This window comes from Procambarus clarkii, chromosome 9 (genome assembly GCF_040958095.1).
Source record: "Procambarus clarkii isolate CNS0578487 chromosome 9, FALCON_Pclarkii_2.0, whole genome shotgun sequence".
Lineage (NCBI taxonomy): Eukaryota > Metazoa > Arthropoda > Malacostraca > Decapoda > Cambaridae > Procambarus > Procambarus clarkii.
In genome coordinates this window covers 10199151-10218655 of record NC_091158.1, presented here as the reverse complement: position 1 = coordinate 10218655, position 19505 = coordinate 10199151, and the positions used below count along the sequence as shown (strand labels likewise).

At 48.2% G+C, this 19505-nt stretch overlaps 2 protein-coding genes across 2 annotated transcripts in view; one reads left to right on the top strand and one right to left on the bottom strand.

Annotated features, from left to right (window-relative positions):
- Positions 1–19505, bottom strand: part of cib (thymosin beta cib) — a 299505-nt gene that overhangs the window by 238227 nt on the left and 41773 nt on the right. The window lies entirely within an intron of this gene.
- Positions 2649–15296, top strand: LOC138362795 (uncharacterized). Its single transcript, XM_069321354.1, has 2 exons — positions 2649–2786; positions 14382–15296. The coding sequence occupies exons 1-2, from the start codon at positions 2649–2651 to the stop codon at positions 15294–15296; spliced, it is 1053 nt and encodes a 350-aa protein (XP_069177455.1).

Genomic DNA, 19505 nt, shown 5'->3' with positions numbered 1-19505 from the left:
TTGTCACTCAACTGGAAAACTCTATCCACTTTCTCAATTTCCCTCAGTATCTTATACGTCGGTATCATATCATCTCTTATCTTTTCCAATTTACTAGCTATTCATGCGGGTGCCACTGTGGCAAATGTAGTCTATGTTTTAAACTTTGTGTCTGTGCTTTACAGGTGCGCTCTAACTTACGCCGTGAATATTATTAAAAGAATTCCTTGGCCAGGTTCTTGAAAGTAATCCATATGTGTTGCATGCACTGTTTATGATGTTGTGTTTATGTGTGTCTCTGCAGTTACATCCACTCCTAGCCATTTTCTGGACAACTACAGTTTGTCAAGATGACACCCCCCCCCCTCCCCTGGGGCATTGTATGTGACACCCCTCCTCCCCTGGGGCATTGTATGATCCTCCTCTGATCTGGTTCAATTTCATCAGCTTTGTATTGTTTGCAAACATCGTCATACAGGATGCTGTATATCATTAAGATATACCGAGAATAGATTTAATACAAATTCTGATCCTTCGCAGAACCTCAATCCATTCACATGTATAACCTCTCAACATTGCTGTTTACCTCTTGTTGCGGAGGTTCGCCCTCATCTCTTTCAACATTCTACTCATTATTCCAGACTGCTTCTCAATTTTGAACATAACTTTCTTGTGCGATGCTGAAGTCTCTGATGAAGTACAATGTCAAAGGTTTTCTTGCAGTCCAGGAAGGAGCAGTCAATCTATCTTTCTCGTTTGATCATTGTAATTGTATTATATAACTGAAACAGGTGTGTCAGAAAAGACTTTCCTTGATGAATCCATGCTGCCATATAAATAAATTTAATAAGCACTCTCTCTTTCGGTACTCACTTGCCTTTATACAATCCTCTCCAGCAACTTGTAAATCGTGGTTTCCTCTTCCTGTTCTACTCAGATATGGGTATGGCACTAGATGTCTACCTGGTACCTCTCCCGCTTCGTGAGGCACTGTAGGTTATCATAAGAGGTTTGCTCGTCTTCTTCAGCTTACAAGGACAGATTTTGCCCGGGCTTACAATCACTGTCTAGTGGTTTTTGCTCAATCCACTACTGCCACTGTCATTCGGGTTAAGTTCTCAAACAAGGGAATATTTTATTATATGTTTTTAAGTTGGTTTGACTCTAGCTTGAACATCTGACTTTTTTAATTTGGTATTTCACATACAGACCTGCCCTTTGCAGCCTCCCACGCTTCCCCTCACCCCTTCCCTCCCCTTTCCTTTCCCCTCACCCCTTCCTCCTCTTGTTCAGTCTGCCTGCTTGGTCATCAACCTCTAATGTGACTCGGTGATAGTCTTACCTGTTGTTTACCATTTTTATATATATCATTATCGTAATATTTCTGTCTCCATCAAAATCTCACATTTTCATTTTTTGATCTTCGGCAAAAATCGCAGCTCTCTTTAGTTGTATGATATCTGAGGTTGTCTCATTTACTCCAGGTTTGTTTTGTCTTGCCTAAAGGCAGCGTGTGAGAGCCATAGTGAGGCTGTGTGCTTTGTCCCCTTCACCGCTGGAGTTGGCAGTCTGTCTGTCTTCAGCTTCTGAATATTTATAAACAGCAGTAAATCATGTCCGACACTGATGTGTTCTGAACTCTGCCTGTTACTGTGCTCTTAAGTATTCCCTATTTTTACATACTTTCGTTTCTCGCATGTGAACTAAATAACCTTCCTTTTTACTCTCGAATTAATTTCAACAGTTCTCAACGTGTGCTTCATCCTTGAGGCCAGATGTCGCCCACACGGCCGCACGTCCCCCTCCACCTTACACGTGTTTCCTCACTCACATGCTGTGTGTGTGTGTGTGTGTGTGTGTGTGTGTGTGTGTGTGTGTGTGTGTGTGTGTGTGTGTGTCAGTGTGTGTGTGTGTGTGTGTGTGTGTGTGTGTGTGTGTGTGTGTGTGTGTGTGTGTGTGTGTGTGTGTGTGTGTGTGTGTGTGTGTCAGTGTGTATGTGTGTGTGTGTGTGTGTGTGTGTGTGTGTGTGTGTGTGTGTGTGTGTGTGTGTGTGTGTGTGTGTGTGTGATGAGTGCTCAACATTACTCACCAAGATGCACAAGTTTCCGAACCATTTGGGTGTTATGTCACATGGACATAACACCCACATGGATCACATGTCACATGTGTTATGTCACATGGACATAACACCCACATGGACTATAGACATGGATCCATGTCTATAGTCTCTACTCCGTCCCTAGTTTATAACACTTCTCGACCGCTCTAACAAGAAAGGTATTTTAAATATACTTAAGACTCGTTCCCTCTGCGGTATCTTCTTCGTGTCTCTTCCTTGTCAAAGAAGCTGTCCTTGTCTACCCTATCAATGCCAGATATTTTGCATGTTGTAATCATGCCTCTTATGTTTCTAGTCTCTTCCAGTGAAGTGAGGTTTCGTTCTATCAGCGTTTCCTTGTAACTCATGCTTCTTAACTCTGGAACCATTTTGATGGCATACGTCATTTCAGTTCAGCTTTCATTTTTGTTTGGCAAGAGATAAGCTCCAATATGACGCCGTATATACCAGAACTGGTCTCATACGCGATATACAGAGTTCTTGATGACTGCTTCAGGTTTCCCAAGGCAGTCCTTATGTTGGGCAAACTTGAGTACGCAGGTGACAGTTGATGTGCGCCTCCGGAGACAGCTTCAAGGAGACGTCTCCGCCGTATCGCTTCTATGTGAAGGACTCCACCAAAGTTTCTCTTCCAGGTTGGTACCTTGTGTCATGCTTCCTGGCCCCTCCACACGTGTTCACTATCATGGTAAGTGATAGTTTGTTAAGTCTGGTTATTGGAATTGCTTCAACTCCATACACAGCTTCAACTACTTTACCTACTCTGTATACTGTATATGTATCATCTGTATGTATTATGTATTCTTCTTTATATAAATGTTTTACATCTTTGATGTGTAATGTTCTTTTTTTTATTAATACATGAGGTACATCTGCATTAGTGCAGCTACCCTAGACTATATGAAGTGGAGTACAGTGTGTCAAAAAAGCTAACTAGGTGATGCTATAAAATCCCCATCACACAGGATGGTTAGTCATACAGAGGCATGTGATAGGCAGTCTGCACTGGCAGACTCCGGAAGCATTTTGAGGATATCATCAACACAAGATTGAATAAGGTAGCAGTGGTAATAAAAGTCCCCATCTCGCAGGATGGTTAGTCATACAGGGCCATGTGTTTAGTATCCCTGTATGACTAACCATCCTGTGTGATGGGGATTATATAGCATCACGTGTGTAATGTTCAAATATTGTGTCCCTGCACGACTCTACGTGTCCACACAACCGATACTCAAATTGTCAAGAAGTCAACATTTCCTGACGAGTAGCAGGAGGTCTGAGAGAATGTCTAGATAACAGCTGTCCTCACACACACCAGGGCACGTTAACCGCCCCCAGAACCTTGTTGCCTTTAGAAACCTCTGACTTCGTGAACAATCCTTCAGTATGAACTTAAAACTGTATAAGAACTTTGATCACGTAATCAGAGAAACAGCGGAAAGTAACATAAACTTGTTCCAATTAGGAAAATGTTTCCCCTACCAGTTTAAAAAAGCAAAAGAGAACATTTAGGAGATATCGATCCAGATTCGACCTGAAGACAAAGGCTGCGAAAGAGACAGTGAACCTTACGTTACGATAGTCAAGGGCTCTGAGGGGCCAGATTCACAAAGTCATTACGCAAGCACTTACGAACCTGTACACCTTTCCTCAATCTTTGGCAGATTTGTTTACAATTATTAAACAGTTAACGAGCTCTAAAGCACCAGGAAGCTGTTTATAACAATAACAACAGTTGGTTGGGAAGTTTTCATGCTTGCAAAGTGTTTAATAAATGTTACCAAAGCCGACAAAGATTGAGGAAAGACGTACACGTTCGTAAGTACTTGCGTAACTGCTTCGTGAATCTGGCTCCTGTTCCCCGACTCTCAAGCAGGTGGTTGAAGTGGGAAGTGTGAAAGGACAGTGTAATTAATCCACGTGTGTCAGGAGCGGGAGGTGGAGGTTGTGCAACTAGCTCCTCTACCACAAGTGACAGTGTAACGGGGGGTGGGGGAAATAGCTCTATCTTGTCCATTATTCCACCCCCCAGTTAACTAACGAGGCCGGGGGAAACAGCTCTCTCTAGTCCGTTATCCCGTCCCCAGTTAGCTAACTATTCTAGAGCACTCCCAGAGTTGCTAAGGCAACCTCTCTCGTTCAACACCTTGTAACCTAGGTATTCGACTACCTAGGTGCTAAGACTACAAGGCGCCGTCACTTGATCAGTTACCCGAAACTCCAGAGAGAACTCTAGAATACATAATCACTGCCACAAACGTATAAGAGAAAACGAAAAGAAAGAAATGAAAAGTGAAGTAATTAGTGAGGGTTTGGGGTGAGAGAGGTGGGAGGAGCGAGGAGGGTCATTAGTTGAAAGTGAGAGTTCAGAGAGGGGTGAAGGGAGAGGTGTAGATAGGTAGAAGTAGAAGAGTAGATAGTAGAAGTAGAAAGTAGATAGTAGAAGACGAAATGCTGCCACCATCCATTCATGATCATTACATACAAGACAAGGAATGGAACTTGTCTGTATCACAATATTCACCAAAGATGTTATCAAGGTCATTATTATTATGTCCCATCTTTATCATGTACTCATTAAAATCAGGGAACCAATAATCCCCGAGGCTTTCTCACCTCAACTCAACTCTAGGGACACAGTGAAAGACCATTTAAATAATAAATTCAACAATTATATTTTTCATGATAAATATCATAACTTAAGCAATCCAATTAAAATGTTAAAGATTAATATTCAAAGTGAGTCATCCTCCAAGAATCTGAGAACACTACAATTGACTGCCCCTGATCATCACACAACACTTGTAAAACACGACCAAGTCACCTTAATGCTCAACTCACCAAGTGTGTGCCTATAGCTGGGTAGAGAGGGGGGGAGGGGGTCTGTAGTTGACAGAGACTCCCGCCCTGCCGGCCGACAGCCTCCCTGCTAGGGACGTCTTCTCCGCTCTGCTGACTGCCGTTCTGTCTGTTAATGCTGTTAATGCCGACAACCTGGCGCCTTTCTCAAATCCCTGTCTGTGACTCATGTACTATATATATGTATTAAACTAAACCAAACACTTTTACAGTGTTACAACAGTATCCGTGTCAACTATTGGTCGAACGTACAAAAATGGACTGTTGTACCCCCAACAAATTTACATTTTGTACTACTGGAAAACTCGTCAGTATCTAAAACTCCCCAACAACTTCAACAGTAAATATACAACCTAACCTGCCATAGGTCTCAGTAAGCAATTCTATGCTTAATATAAGGAAATGTAGATGTTTATCTCTCAGAATGTTTGGTAAAATGTTTATTGTTTGCGATGTGTGTATATGTATCAACATGATGTACTGAACGGGGTGAGAATAGCTTGAGCTACCTCATCCCTTTGTGTGTATTTTACCTCAATAAACTTATTTCAATTTCAATGCCTAATATGTGCCATCTTAAGGCCTAATTTGGTACATAAACTGGCAAAACTAGGCCTAGAACTGTTATTAGATTTGGTTGTCTTCTTTCTCGTACCGTATACAAAAGCAATAGTACATTTTTGGGGTGTACAACAGTCCATTTTCGTATGTTCTACAGGTAATATTATTTGTGATGAGAGGCTGATTGGTGTAGGTTGTGAGTGTCGGGTGAGGTTGTGAGTGTCGGGTGAGGGTGTGAGTGTCGGGTGAGGGTGTGAGTGCCGGGTGAGGTTGTGAGTGTCGGGTGAGGGTGTGAGTGTCGGGTGAGGGTGTGAGTGTCGGGTGAGGGTGTGAGTGTCGGGTGAGGGTGTGAGTGTCGGGTGAGGTTGTGAGTGCCGGGTGAGGTTGTGAGTGTCGGGTGAGGGTGTGAGTGTCGGGTGAGGGTGTGAGTGTCGGGTGAGGGTGTGAGTGTCGGGTGAGGGTGTGAGTGTCGGGTGAGGGTGTGAGTGTCGGGTGAGGTTGTGAGTGTGTCGGGTGAGGTTGTGAGTGTCGGGTGAGGGTGTGAGTGTCGGGTGAGGTTGTGAGTGTCGGGTGAGGGTGTGAGTGTCGGGTGTGGTTGTGAGTGCCGGGTGAGGTTGTGAGTGTCGGGTGAGGGTGTGAGTGTCGGGTGTGGTTGTGAGTGCCGGGTGAGGGTGTGAGTGTCGGGTGAGGGTGTGAGTGTCGGGTGTAGGTTGTGAGTGTCGGGTGAGGGTGTGAGTGTCGGGTGTGGTTGTGAGTGCCGGGTGAGGTTGTGAGTGTCGGGTGAGGGTGTGAGTGTCGGGTGTGGTTGTGAGTGCCGGGTGAGGGTGTGAGTGTCGGGTGAGGGTGTGAGTGTCGGGTGAGGGTGTGAGTGTGTCGGGTGTGGTTGTGAGTGTCGGGTGAGGGTGTGAGTGTCGGGTGAGGGTGTGAGTGTCGGGTGAGGGTGTGAGTGTCGGGTGAGGGTGTGAGTGTCGGGTGAGGGTGTGAGTGTGTCGGGTGAGGGTGTGAGTGTCGGGTGAGGGTGTGAGTGTCGGGTGAGGGTGTGAGTGTCGGGTGTGGGTGTGAGTGTCGGGTGAGGGTGTGAGTGTCGGGTGAGGGTGTGAGTGTCGGGTGAGGGTGTGAGTGTCGGGTGAGGGTGTGAGTGTCGGGTGAGGGTGTGAGTGTCGGGTGAGGGTGTGAGTGTCGGGTGAAGGTGTGAGTGTCGGGTGAGGGTGTGAGTGTCGGGTGTGGTTGTGAGTGCCGGGTGAGGGTGTGAGTGTCGGGTGAGGGTGTGAGTGTCGGGTGAGGGTGAGGGTGTGAGTGCCGGGTGAGGGTGTGAGTGTCGGGTGAGGTTGTGAGTGTCGGGTGAGGGTGTGAGTGTCGGGTGAGGGTGTGAGTGTCGGGTGAGGGTGTGAGTGTCGGGTGAAGGTGTGAGTGTCGGGTGAGGGTGTGAGTGTCGGGTGAGGGTGTGAGTGTCGGGTGAGGGTGTGAGTGTCGGGTGAAGGTGTGAGTGTCGGGTGAGGGTGTGAGTGTCGGGTGTGGTTGTGAGTGCCGGGTGAGGGTGTGAGTGTCGGGTGAGGGTGTGAGTGTCGGGTGAGGGTGTGAGTGTCGGGTGAAGGTGTGAGTGTCGGGTGAGGGTGTGAGTGTCGGGTGTGGTTGTGAGTGCCGGGTGAGGGTGTGAGTGTCGGGTGAGGGTGTGAGTGTCGGGTGAGGGTGTGAGTGTCGGGTGAAGGTGTGAGTGTCGGGTGAGGGTGTGAGTGTCGGGTGTGGTTGTGAGTGCCGGGTGAGGGTGTGAGTGTCGGGTGAGGGTGTGAGTGTCGGGTGAGGGTGTGAGTGTCGGGTGAAGGTGTGAGTGTCGGGTGAGGGTGTGAGTGTCGGGTGTGGTTGTGAGTGCCGGGTGAGGGTGTGAGTGTCGGGTGAGGGTGTGAGTGTCGGGTGAGGGTGAGGGTGTGAGTGCCGGGTGAGGGTGTGAGTGTCGGGTGAGGGTGTGAGTGTCGGGTGAGGGTGTGAGTGTCGGGTGAGGGTGTGAGTGTCGGGTGAGGGTGTGAGTGTCGGGTGGGGTTGTGAGTGTCGGGTGAGGGTGTGAGTGTCGGGTGAGGGTGTGAGTGTCGGGTGAGGGTGTGAGTGTCGGGTGAGGGTGTGAGTGTCGGGTGAGGGTGTGAGTGTCGGGTGAGGGTGTGAGTGTCGGGTGAGGGTGTGAGTGTCGGGTGAGGGTGTGAGTGTCGGGTGAGGGTGTGAGTGTCGGGTGAGGGTTGTGAGTGTCGGGTGAGGGTGTGAGTGTCGGGTGAGGGTGTGAGTGTCGGGTGAGGGTGTGAGTGTCGGGTGAGGGTGTGAGTGTCGGGTGAGGGTGTGAGTGTCGGGTGAGGGTGTGAGTGTCGGGTGAGGGTGTGAGTGGTCGGGTGAGGGTGTGAGTGTCGGGTGAGGGTGTGAGTGTCGGGTGAGGGTGTGAGTGTCGGGTGAGGGTGTGAGTGTCGGGTGAGGGTGTGAGTGTCGGGTGAGGGTGTGAGTGTCGGGTGAGGGTGTGAGTGTCGGGTGAGGGTGTGAGTGTCGGGGGTGAGGGTGTGAGTGTCGGGTGAGGGTGTGAGTGTCGGGTGAGGGTGTGAGTGTCGGGTGAGGGTGTGAGTGTCGGGTGAGGGTGTGAGTGTCGGGTGAGGGTGTGAGTGTCGGGTGAGGGTGTGAGTGTCGGGTGAGGGTGTGAGTGTCGGGTGAGGGTGTGAGTGTCGGGTGAGGGTGTGAGTGTCGGGTGAGGGTGTGAGTGTCGGGTGAGGGTGTGAGTGTCGGGTGAGGGTGTGAGTGTCGGGTGAGGGTGTGAGTGTCGGGTGAGGGTTGTGAGTGTCGGGTGTGGTGTGAGTGTCGGGTGAGGGTGTGAGTGTCGGGTGAGGGTGTGTGTGTCGGGTGAGGGTGTGAGTGTCGGGTGAGGGTGTGAGTGTCGGGTGAGGTGTGAGTGTCGGGTGAGGGTGTGAGTGTCGGGTGAGGGTGTGAGTGTTCGGGTGAGGGTGTGAGTGTCGGGTGAGGGTGTGAGTGTCGGGTGAGGGTGTGAGTGTCGGGTGAGGGTGTGAGTGTCGGATGAGGGGTGAGTGTCGGGTGTGGTTGTGAGTGTCGGGTGAGGGTGTGAGTGTCGGGTGAGGGTGTGAGTGTCGGGTGAGGGTGTGAGTGTCGGGTGAGGGTGTGAGTGTCGGGTGAGGGTGTGAGTGTCGGGTGAGGGTGTGAGTGTCGGGTGAGGGTGTAAGTGTCGGGTGAGGTTGTGAGTGTCGGGTGAGGGTGTGAGTGTCGGGTGAGGGTGTGAGTGTCGGGTGAGGGTGTGAGTGTCGGGTGAGGGTGTGAGTGTCGGGTGTGGTTGTGAGTGTCGGGTGAGGGTGTGAGTGTCGGGTGAGGGTGTGAGTGTCGGGTGAGGGTGTGAGTGTCGGATGAGGGGGTGAGTGTCGGGTGTGGTTGTGAGTGTCGGGTGAGGGTGTGAGTGTCGGGTGAGGTTGTGAGTGTCGGGTGAGGTTGTGAGTGTCGGGTGAGGGTGTGAGTGTCGGGTGAGGGTGTGAGTGTCGGGTGAGGGTGTAAGTGTCGGGTGAGGGTGTGAGTGTCGGGTGAGGGTGTGAGTGTCGGGTGAGGGTGTGAGTGTCGGGTGTGGTTGTGAGTGTCGGGTGAGGGTGTGAGTGTCGGGTGAGGGTGTGAGTGTCGGGTGAGGGTGTGAGTGTCGGGTGAGGGTGTGAGTGTCGGGTGAGGGTGTGAGTGTCGGGTGAGGGTTTGAGTGTCGGGTGAGGGTGTGAGTGTCGGGTGAGGGTGTGAGTGTGAGTGTCGGGTGAGGGTGTGAGTGTCGGGTGAGGGTGTGAGTGTGTCGGGTGAGGGTGTGAGTGTCGGGTGAGGGTGTGAGTGTGTCGGGTGAGGGTGTGAGTGTGTCGGGTGAGGGTGTGAGTGTCGGGTGAGGGTGTGAGTGTCGGGTGTGGTTGTGAGTGTCAGGTGAGGGTGTGAGTGTCGGGTGAGGGTGTGAGTGTCGGGTGAGGGTGTGAGTGTCGGGTGAGGGTGTGAGTGTCGGGTGAGGGTGTGAGTGTCGGGTGAGGGTGTGAGTGTGAGTGTCGGGTGAGGGTGTGAGTGTCGGGTGAGGGTGTGAGTGTGTCGGGTGAGGGTGTGAGTGTCGGGTGAGGTTGTGAGTGTGTCGGGTGAGGGTGTGAGTGCCGGGTGAGGGTGTGAGTGTCGGGTGAGGGTGTGAGTGTCGGGTGAGGGTGTGAGTGTCGGGTGAGGGTGTGAGTGTCGGGTGAGGGTGTGAGTGTCGGGTGAGGGTGTGTGTCGGGTGAGGGTGTGAGTGTCGGGTGAGGGTGTGAGTGTGTCGGGTGAGGGTGTGAGTGTGTCGGGTGAGGGTGTGAGTGTGTCGGGTGAGGGTGTGAGTGTGTCGGGTGAGGGTGTGAGTGTGTCGGGTGAGGGTGTGAGTGCCGGGTGAGGGTGTGAGTGTCGGGTGAGGGTGTGAGTGTCGGGTGAGGGTGTGAGTGTGTCGGGTGAGGGTGTGAGTGTGTCGGGTGAGGTTGTGAGTGTCGGGCGAGGTTGTGAGTGTCGGGTGAGGGTGTGAGTGTGTCGGGTGAGGGTGTGAGTGTGTCGGGTGAGGGTGTGAGTGTCGGGTGAGGGTGTGAGTGTCGGGTGAGGGTGTGAGTGTGTCGGGTGAGGTTGTGAGTGTGTCGGGTGAGGTTGTGAGTGTGTCGGGTGAGGTTGTGAGTGTCGGGTGAGGGTGTGAGTGTCGGGTGAGGGTGTGAGTGTATCGGGTGAGGGTGTGAGTGTGTCGGGTGAGGGTGTGAGTGTGTCGGGTGAGGGTGTGAGTGTGTCGGGTGAGGGTGTGAGTGTCGGGTGAGGGTGTGAGTGTTGGGTGAGGTTGTGAGTGTCGGGTGAAGGTGTGAGTGTCGGGTGAGGGTGTGAGTGTCGGGTGAGGTTGTACTATTCAAGGTGTTTCTTCCCCTGGATCAGAGGTGTTGACTGATTTAATACTGCTCATTGTCCTAAGTTGTATGAAGTGTTTAATACTTAATACCCACTATTACCCAGTTACCATAAGTCCCCCTCCAACGTCCCCACCGGGCACTGCTCCCCCTCATCCCTCCCTCACCCTTCCCCTACACTCACTACCCATCTCCCTCAACCCTCACACCCCCCTACACTCGCCAGCCCTGAGTGAGGGCGGCGGGAAGGAGGGCCTCGTACTGCAGCACCCAAGTCACAATAATAACCAATGTTGGTAATCAATGTAACCTTTACTGTGTTAGTGAAAGACTTTAATGCTTTATTGACGAGGTTAATCAACACTTCTGCCTGAGATACTTCGACACGCCCGCATACTTGCCTCACAACGTGCACGGTTTGGCCCTCACATAACCTCCGTAGTGTTCTGTACAGAACTTCCGCAAACATGAGGATGTTCCACAGTGTGTCAATAGAGCGAACTTGTGTGAATAACATGACAATAAACGGAAATGGCCGCGAGAGCTGTTGCAGAATGACTCGCACATTTAAATACCCGGAAACCTTGCAACACGCTCGTTGATAAGTATTCATTCATAAATAGTAATTTATGAACTTTTCCTCGTAGATATATCACACTATTGTGATTTCGTTGTGTATTAATTTACATTTAGATTTAGAAGCTTTATTCCAAAGCGATTTATACAAATAATTAATGATTTACATTTCATAGCTGAATTGTGCAGCTCAGGCAATTTGTGCCAGCAACAATGGTCGACATGATAATGGAGGTGAAAGAATCTGTTGCTTTTATAACTGCAATTTACATAGCTATGTAAGCCCTGGATTGATGCTCTTTCCATGGAAGACTGGCATTGAGCGGAGGTCTCTACGGCCTGCAACATGGCCAGGTAGATCAACACACTCATCATTATCATCACCCAAGGGTTATGTCTCCCCCAGAGACCCAAGAAACACCTGAACCACACATGTGACAATTTATCTTGTCAGATGACGTAGCATTTTCTGACACCTCTTGCTTAAAACTCCTAAAGTCAAAAGGATCGATAGGCCTTGCTTTCGCAGTCCGTATTCATACTGGGTTAGACATATATGTGGGCGTGTTTGGGTGGGTAGAAAAAGCCGACTCGTCTGGGTCAACAGGCCTTTTGTAGTTTCGTTTTTATGTTCGTACCTGGTCATCCCCCCCTCCCCTCTCACAGGAGATAAGTACCCAACCACAGTTGGTACGAGACGAGGTACAGGTCAGGGTGCCTTGGGTGAGCAGTGTAATGGGGAAAGGAGGAGTGTACTCACCTAGTTGTGTTTGCGGGGGTTGAGCTCTGGCTCTTTGGTCCCGCCTCTCAACTGTCAATCAACTGGTGTAGTGTGATGGGGGAAGGATGTAACAGTGATGACTGACAGGCAGTGCGGGCTCCTCAATCTTTGTTTCCGGTCTCATGTCGTCTATAATTAATATTCATTGTGTCGGGGGACAGGTAGCCAGTGCGTTTTTATACACGTTAGGCTTATATCGAGGTCCCCCGCCTTCCCGTCTCGGGGTCGAATTACAGAATCCCCCAGAATCCAACTCCACAACAAGCAGACTAACTCCTGGGTACCTACTTTCTGCTAGGTGAACAGAGGCATTACCTTATAGGAAATGTGCCCAACCATTTCTGTCCCGACCGAGATTTTTATATTACCATATTTTAAATTGTGCTATGATATTCACGCTAACCACTATGTGTTAACTCAGTCCAATTATTTACCACTCTGCTGATGACAAAGAATTTCCTAGGGGTCTTTGTACTTGTGTTCTGCTATAGTCTCTTGGCCCGTGATTATTTTAAATGTCGTGATCATATTTCATCTTATTCATCTCGTCTCCAACTTCGGGGCGTCCATTCCTTGGGGCCTGACGGTGAGTGAACAGCTCTCGGGATTCGTAATCCTAAGGTTCCGGGTTCAATCCCCGGCGGAGGCGGAAACAAATAGGCAGAGTTTCTTTCACCCTGATACCCTTGTTCACTTAGCAGTAAATAGGTACCTGAGAGTTAGACAGCTGCTACGGGCTGCTTCCTGGGGATGTGTAACAAAAATGAGGCCTGGTCGAGGACCAGGGGGGGGGGGCTCCTCCACGGGGACACTAAGCCCCGAAATCATCTCAAGATAACCTCAAGAGAAGATAACAACTCATACATTGACATTCTTGCGCCCACTGTGTTGCATACCACTATATATTTATTGTATTGCTATGTTTTTTTAAGATACAGACATCTACCACCCCTGCATACTTATCCTCATTTCTTATGTAGGTTGTGAACAAAGCTTTTTACCATATCTCCATGCGCGCGCGCGCGTGTGCAAAATAAATACTGAGCAATATTACTATACACACAAACGCTCGCGTCTCCATTTAATATTCAGGACAGTGAAGTTCTAAACAAGAATATTTTACTAAAGGAGACAGAACAGACGTTTACATTTTCAAGAAAGCAAAATCCTTGAATTATTAGACGTCTTTGGGCAAGATGAAGGCATTAAACCACATCTTGATGTTGTGAGCGCCATTCATGAGGATATTCCCCAAGGGGAAATATGTACAGCACTGTAAGTCTCGCAGACATTGTGTCCATACCTGCAGGCCGCAGCTTCCTCACAATATTAATGAATCAGAGTCCATAACAAAACATAACAAAAGCACCATTTATTAGCTGGGTATAAACACAGGTGAGCCTGGAGGGAACAGCCGACACTGTGGTACAACAGTTCATGCCCAGCCTAATGTCTAACCTCACCTCTCGCTCTCTCTCTCTCTCTCTAACCTCTTGCTCCGTCTCTAACCTCTCGCTCTGTGTCAACTTTACCGGGTAAATCTCGCACAGCCAAACACTCGCTCTTAAATGGCGGGCTTCTCTCTCTCCCCAGGTGGATTAAGTGGGTCTTTATAAAGGAGGACTGAGACCAAAAGTGACATAAACAGCCACAACAACTACCCAACTGACCCGTTGCCAACCACGCTAAGATCAACACGGTCCACACACACGCCATGAAGACCAGCCACAATAAACAAGAGAGTGACAGATGGATGTCACGATGTCTGCAATATTAGGACGGGTGGTGGGGGTTGATGGGGGTGGTGGAGGTGATCGGTGTGGTGGGGGGTTGTGGGTGTAGTGTGGGCGTGGGTGTGGGCGTGGGCGTGGGCGTGGGTGTGGGCGTGGGTGTAGGTGTGGCATGAGTGTGGGTATGGTGTGGTGGATGATGGGACTTGCCAAGTGCAGCAGTGGGAGTGTGTGGACAGCAGCAGGTATATATATACATATACATATATAAGGAGCCGCCAGAGAGAGCAAGAGGCAGGCGGCTGACGGCCGCTTCCTCACCCACCCGCCAACACCGACGTCAACTGACCACACACACACACACCTCCGCCACCATTCATCGACCACTGACGAAACATGTACATCTTTCCTCCATTTTGGTGACTTTCTTTACATTTATTAAAAAAAAAAAAGAGTTGATGAGCTCCAAAAGCACTTCGAGGTTGTTGATAACAATAATAACCTTGTTAGGGTGTGAACTTGGAAGCTCGTAAACTATTTAATAAATGTAAACAAAAGCTGCCATGATTAGGGAAAGATGTACAGGTTTCGTCAATGGTTGATAAATCCTGGCTCCTGGTGTATACCAGTGACTTACGGACACAAGTGCTCGTATTCTAGGCGGCTCTAGCTGGCTTACTTTTATATTATATATATATATATATATATATATATATATATATATATATATATATATATATATATATATATATGAGAACCACCCACCATCTTACCAGCATGAGAACCACCCATCATCTTACCTGCATGAGAACCACCCGCCATCTTACCTGCATGAGAACCACCCACCATCTTACCAGCATGAGAACCACTCACCATCTTACCAGCATGAGAACCACCCACCATCTTACCTGCATGAGAACCACCCGCCATCTTACCTGCATGAGAACCACCCGCCATCTTACCAGCATGAGAACCACCCGCCATCTTACCTGCATGAGAACCACCCGCCATCTTACCAGCATGAGAACCACCCGCCATCTTACCTGCATGAGAACCACCCGCCATCTTACCAGCATGAGAACCACCCGCCATCTTACCTGCATGAGAACCACCCGCCATCTTACCAGCATGAGAACCACCCGCCATCTTACCTGCATGAGAACCACCCGCCATCTTACCAGCATGAGAACCACCCGCCATCTTACCAGCATGAGAACCACCCGCCATCTTACCTGCATGAGAACCACCCGCCATCTTACCTGCATGAGAACCACCCGCCATCTTACCAGCATGAGAACCACCCGCCATCTTACCTGCATGAGAACCACCCGCCATCTTACCTGCATGAGAACCACCCGCCATCTTACCTGCATGAGAACCACCCGCCATCTTACCTGCATGAGAACCACTCACCATCTTACCTGCATGAGAACCACTCACCATCTTACCTGCATGAGAACCACTCACCATCTTACCTGCATGAGAACCACTCACCATCTTACCTGCATGAGAACCACCCGCCATCTTACCTGCATGAGAACCACCCGCCATCTTACCTGCATGAGAACCACTCACCATCTTACCTGCATGAGAACCACCCGCCATCTTACCTGCATGAGAACCACTCACCATCTTACCTGCATGAGAACCACCCGCCATCTTACCTGCATGAGAACCACTCACCATCTTACCTGCATGAGAACCACCCGCCATCTTACCTGCGTGAGAAAGGAAGCGCTGTATTCAGTCGTCAAAATACACAAGTGAGATACTTCCAGCGTATCAACACAAATATTTAACTTGTAATTTATTTAACACTAATCATGCGTAATTATATCGATTCCCAGAAGGAAGAAATTAGCTGAAATGATATGAAGTATGAATTGAGGTTTAAGAGATGATTTACGATGTAGTTCGGTAAAGAGGAACTGCTGGTATCCCCTCACTAACCACGGGGGTGAAGGGGGAGTGATGACAGGGAATGGAACTATCAGGGGGAAAGCGCCAAGCCATTACGACTATATATATAGCACTTGGAAGGGGTCAGGATAAGGATTTGAGATGGGACGGGGGGAAGGAATGGCGCCCAACCTCTTGGACAGTCGGGGATTGCACGCCGACCGGCACTAAGCGAGACCGTCGCTCTACCGTCCAGCCCAAGTGATGACGGGGACAACAGGTGTCTGAGACAGGTGGACCTGTACAGGGGGGATCTAGACACAGTAAAGTGTGTGCACAAACACACGGACACACTGGAGCATTACATGTTACACTCTGAAAATATTGTGTACTTTAGAGATATATATAAACTCACACTGCATGAAATAAGAAACCATTTTACTACAAATCCTTGCACTGAACATCTGAAATCCTTGCACTGTATTCATAGTTCGCTTCTAGTAGATAAATGACATGAGATTATGAAAAGCTGTGAAGTCTAATAATAATAAACAGCTTTTTCTATGATCCTGTAATATCCCCATATTTAAAATAGATTCTGAATTACCAAACGACCTAACATCAATTTAAAATAATTTACGTAAATATAGATATTGTAATGAACTTTTTTGTAAGTAGCTGACACAATTATTATAAGGCGTGTAAATTAGATGAAATTGTTAATGTAAGAATCACCGCCGAGGTCTGAGAAAAGATTAAAATCTTTTCTGCTCTCTGTGATCGTTTTTGCGCTAAGGCTCACAGGACGAGTATAGGGTGCACAATAAACTAGCCGCCTCCGCTGGCAACAGTGAGTGGGACAACAGACCGCCAGAATTAACAGCAGAGATCCCGCCACTGTTAACGAAAGCGTCACGGCAATTACCACTGACGTTGCCAGTCATACGAGCATGAGGTAAGGGAGGGAGGAGAGGGAGGGTAGGAGACAGAGAAGGGAGGAGAGGGAGGGTAGGAAGGAGAGAGGAAGGTTAGAGAGGAGAGAAACTATAGGAAAAGGAGGTAATTATCAAGAGAAAGGGCTAAGTCAGTATGACTATATAACGGAGAGAGAGGCGAAATAAAGGTGGGAGGAGGTGAGAAATAAAGGAGGGAGGAGGTGAGAAATAAAGGAGGGAGGGAGAAAATGAGACAGCATGATAGTTCCCAAGATGAGCCGCAGGTGTTAAAAAGCTTTCAGTACTCACAATACACGGAAGGACTCTTCGTCTTAATCCAGTAGAACCCCAATTGTTTAGTTAGGGCCTAACTAGATAAGCCTGATGACATTTTTGGGTACTTGCTGGATGTATCCCAACATATATGATGAGTTTTAAATAATCTTAAAATACAATAGACACCTCTCTCTCTCTCTCTCTCTCTCTCTCTCTCTCTCTCTCTCTCTCTCTCTCTCCCTCACCTGTCCTGCCATCAGTTGCGTCTCAATCGCTCGACGCGCCCTTAACCCCCAGAATGCTACGCTAGCGCCACAGATAAATGCTAATTTAATCATGAAAATTCCTGTGAACATGTGAATATTTTATGACATTATTTTCTCCCCTGGTAGTCACGTTCGCTGACGTTTCTTGCCCCCTCGTATGTTAACTCATTTAAAATTGTAGTAATCTCAGCTAATTAGATTTTTATGGTTGGTCATTTATAAATGTCATGGCAAGCAGTGTCACTGGTATCAACAATTTTAGTCTAAAATGTCATAATCCCATGATTATTTAACTTTTCTACAAACATTAAATCCTTTAATGAAAAAAAATATTTTAAAATTATTTTGGAGGTCAGGGCCGTCAACTCTCCACTCCGGTGGACATTGTTTATTTAGGAAAACAAGAGCGATTCGCTGAGACAAAACTTATACAATAATCAACAAAATAAAATGAGAAGAATTGAAGCTTTCAGAGACTCCTTAGATAAATATAGTGTGTGTAAATTCACAGTGAACACTGCCAGGGGCTCGCACGACGCAAGCCTCATGCAAGCTTATTTTAAAAAATAAAAGTGTCTCTAAACTCTCTACAATATATTTCCTACAATAAATTCACTAATTAATGTCGGACATAATTCCAAAGGTGAGGCACTCCTCCCTCCCCCCCCCCCCAATCCCAATATACCCCCAACACAGCTCCCCTCAACCCCAACACAGCTCATTCCCCCAACCCCAACACAGCTCATTCCCCCAACCCCAACACAGCTCATTCCCCCAACCCCAACACAGTTGCCCCCAACCACAACACACCTCCCCATCCCCCACCCAGCAAACCTACAAACTGATGTAAATCAGGTTCCTCAATGGGTTACAAAATAACATGATGTATAATGAAGACAAGATCTGGCTCCTGCTGTATGGTAAAACCGAAAATATCAAAACGGAAACCACACATAAAACACAACCATATCCAACCCGTCCTCAGACCACATTCCATCCAGCGGTCGACCCCACAGACGCATACATTAATTTTTAACATGCTGATCATTCAAAATAGGAATTTTCTCAAATATAAATTAATATTGTTACTTATTAGCATACTGTGCATATTTAGGCATTGGTTAGGTTAATGTTTAGGTTCTCTTGGCGATTATTTGTATTATGTCAACTCGTCCTCAGACCCAGTCCATTCCATCCAGCGGTCGACCCCAAAGACGCATTCATAAATTTTAACATTATGCATTCCCCAAACTCCCTGTTTATGAATGAAAAACAATTTACACACGATTCACAACTGATGAACACTTCCGGAACAAGTGCTTCGCTGACGACTTTTGTTCGAACCACAACGCTGTAAATATTAGTCCCCTTCTGATGGACTGTGCTTGCTTGGTTGTAGGGAATGCACAGTAGTTCACTTCAGTAGTTTACTGGGTAAAGGCAACAAGGTATAGATGTGGCCTGCCGAGGTCCTACCTAAATCTGGTCTCGTGAGACTGTGGCCTGCCTTGAGAGCGGCAAGTGCAGGCTCTGTAGGGAAATGACGTCAGAGGCCTATTCGCCTGTGATTGGATATGTCCCGCCATACAATTTGAGTACTAACACGTGCGTTTTTCCGAGCCTACTGATATTGAATATTTGGCAATTGCTAGGTCAGCTGTTGACACCACCAAAGGTGATGCACGTTTTGTTGTTGACGAGAAAGCCATTGTTAGCCTCCAGTCATGGTCAGAATTTAAGGATTTCTTTCGCCGGCGCTTTGTTAACAAAGGAGACCTCGACCCATATAGGTTAGTTAAGAAAATTGCCAATGCCACCATACAGCCTAGTGAATTATTTAATGCATTTACTAGCCGTCTAGATCAGCATCTGTATGCCTTAGTGACTGCTAAGATTAGTTTGTCATGGGTGGATAAAGACAAAACACTGACCACAGAGGCTATGGCCAAAATTATAGCATTTGGGACTGTAATGCATTTTGCTCCAGAGCATACTAAACCTATACTACAACAAAATTTTGGAGTTAAACACAAAATTGGCCAAGTGTTTGAGGCAATTAACAATGCCGCAGATAATCTGGCTCCCCGAAGTGCTCAACTGTTGCCACCCTGATACCGTGAATGTAGTAACAAGCTCTCAGCAACCTCCCACAAACTTAAAACTCTTGGTCGCAGAACCGCACCCATGGTCGTAGCCCGCAATCAAATTTTCCTCCTCATAAGCTGCTGAGACACCATAGCCCACAACCATCCACTCCTTCATGTTGGCATTGTGGTAAGACTAACTACCTCGCAAGGGACTGTTGGTCCACTTTTAGATCACCCCCCAGACTATTCTCTCGGTCTCCTCGTCAGGCTAATAATCCTAGGCTTCCATATTCCAAGTATTATAAACAAGTTAGTCACCACACTGCAGATTGTAGAGCTTGGCAATGGACATCCCCATCTCATAGCTCCCAGGGTCAGTCTTGGCGAGGCGCACAGCAGCCAGGACATCAGAACTGGCATAATTACAACCCCCAGCCCAGCTATACTACAATGTCGAATTATAATACTCAGTCACAGAATGCTGGAGCTCAGAATGTTCACTCCATGTCATCAGGAAACTCCCAAAGCCATCCACTAATCAATTC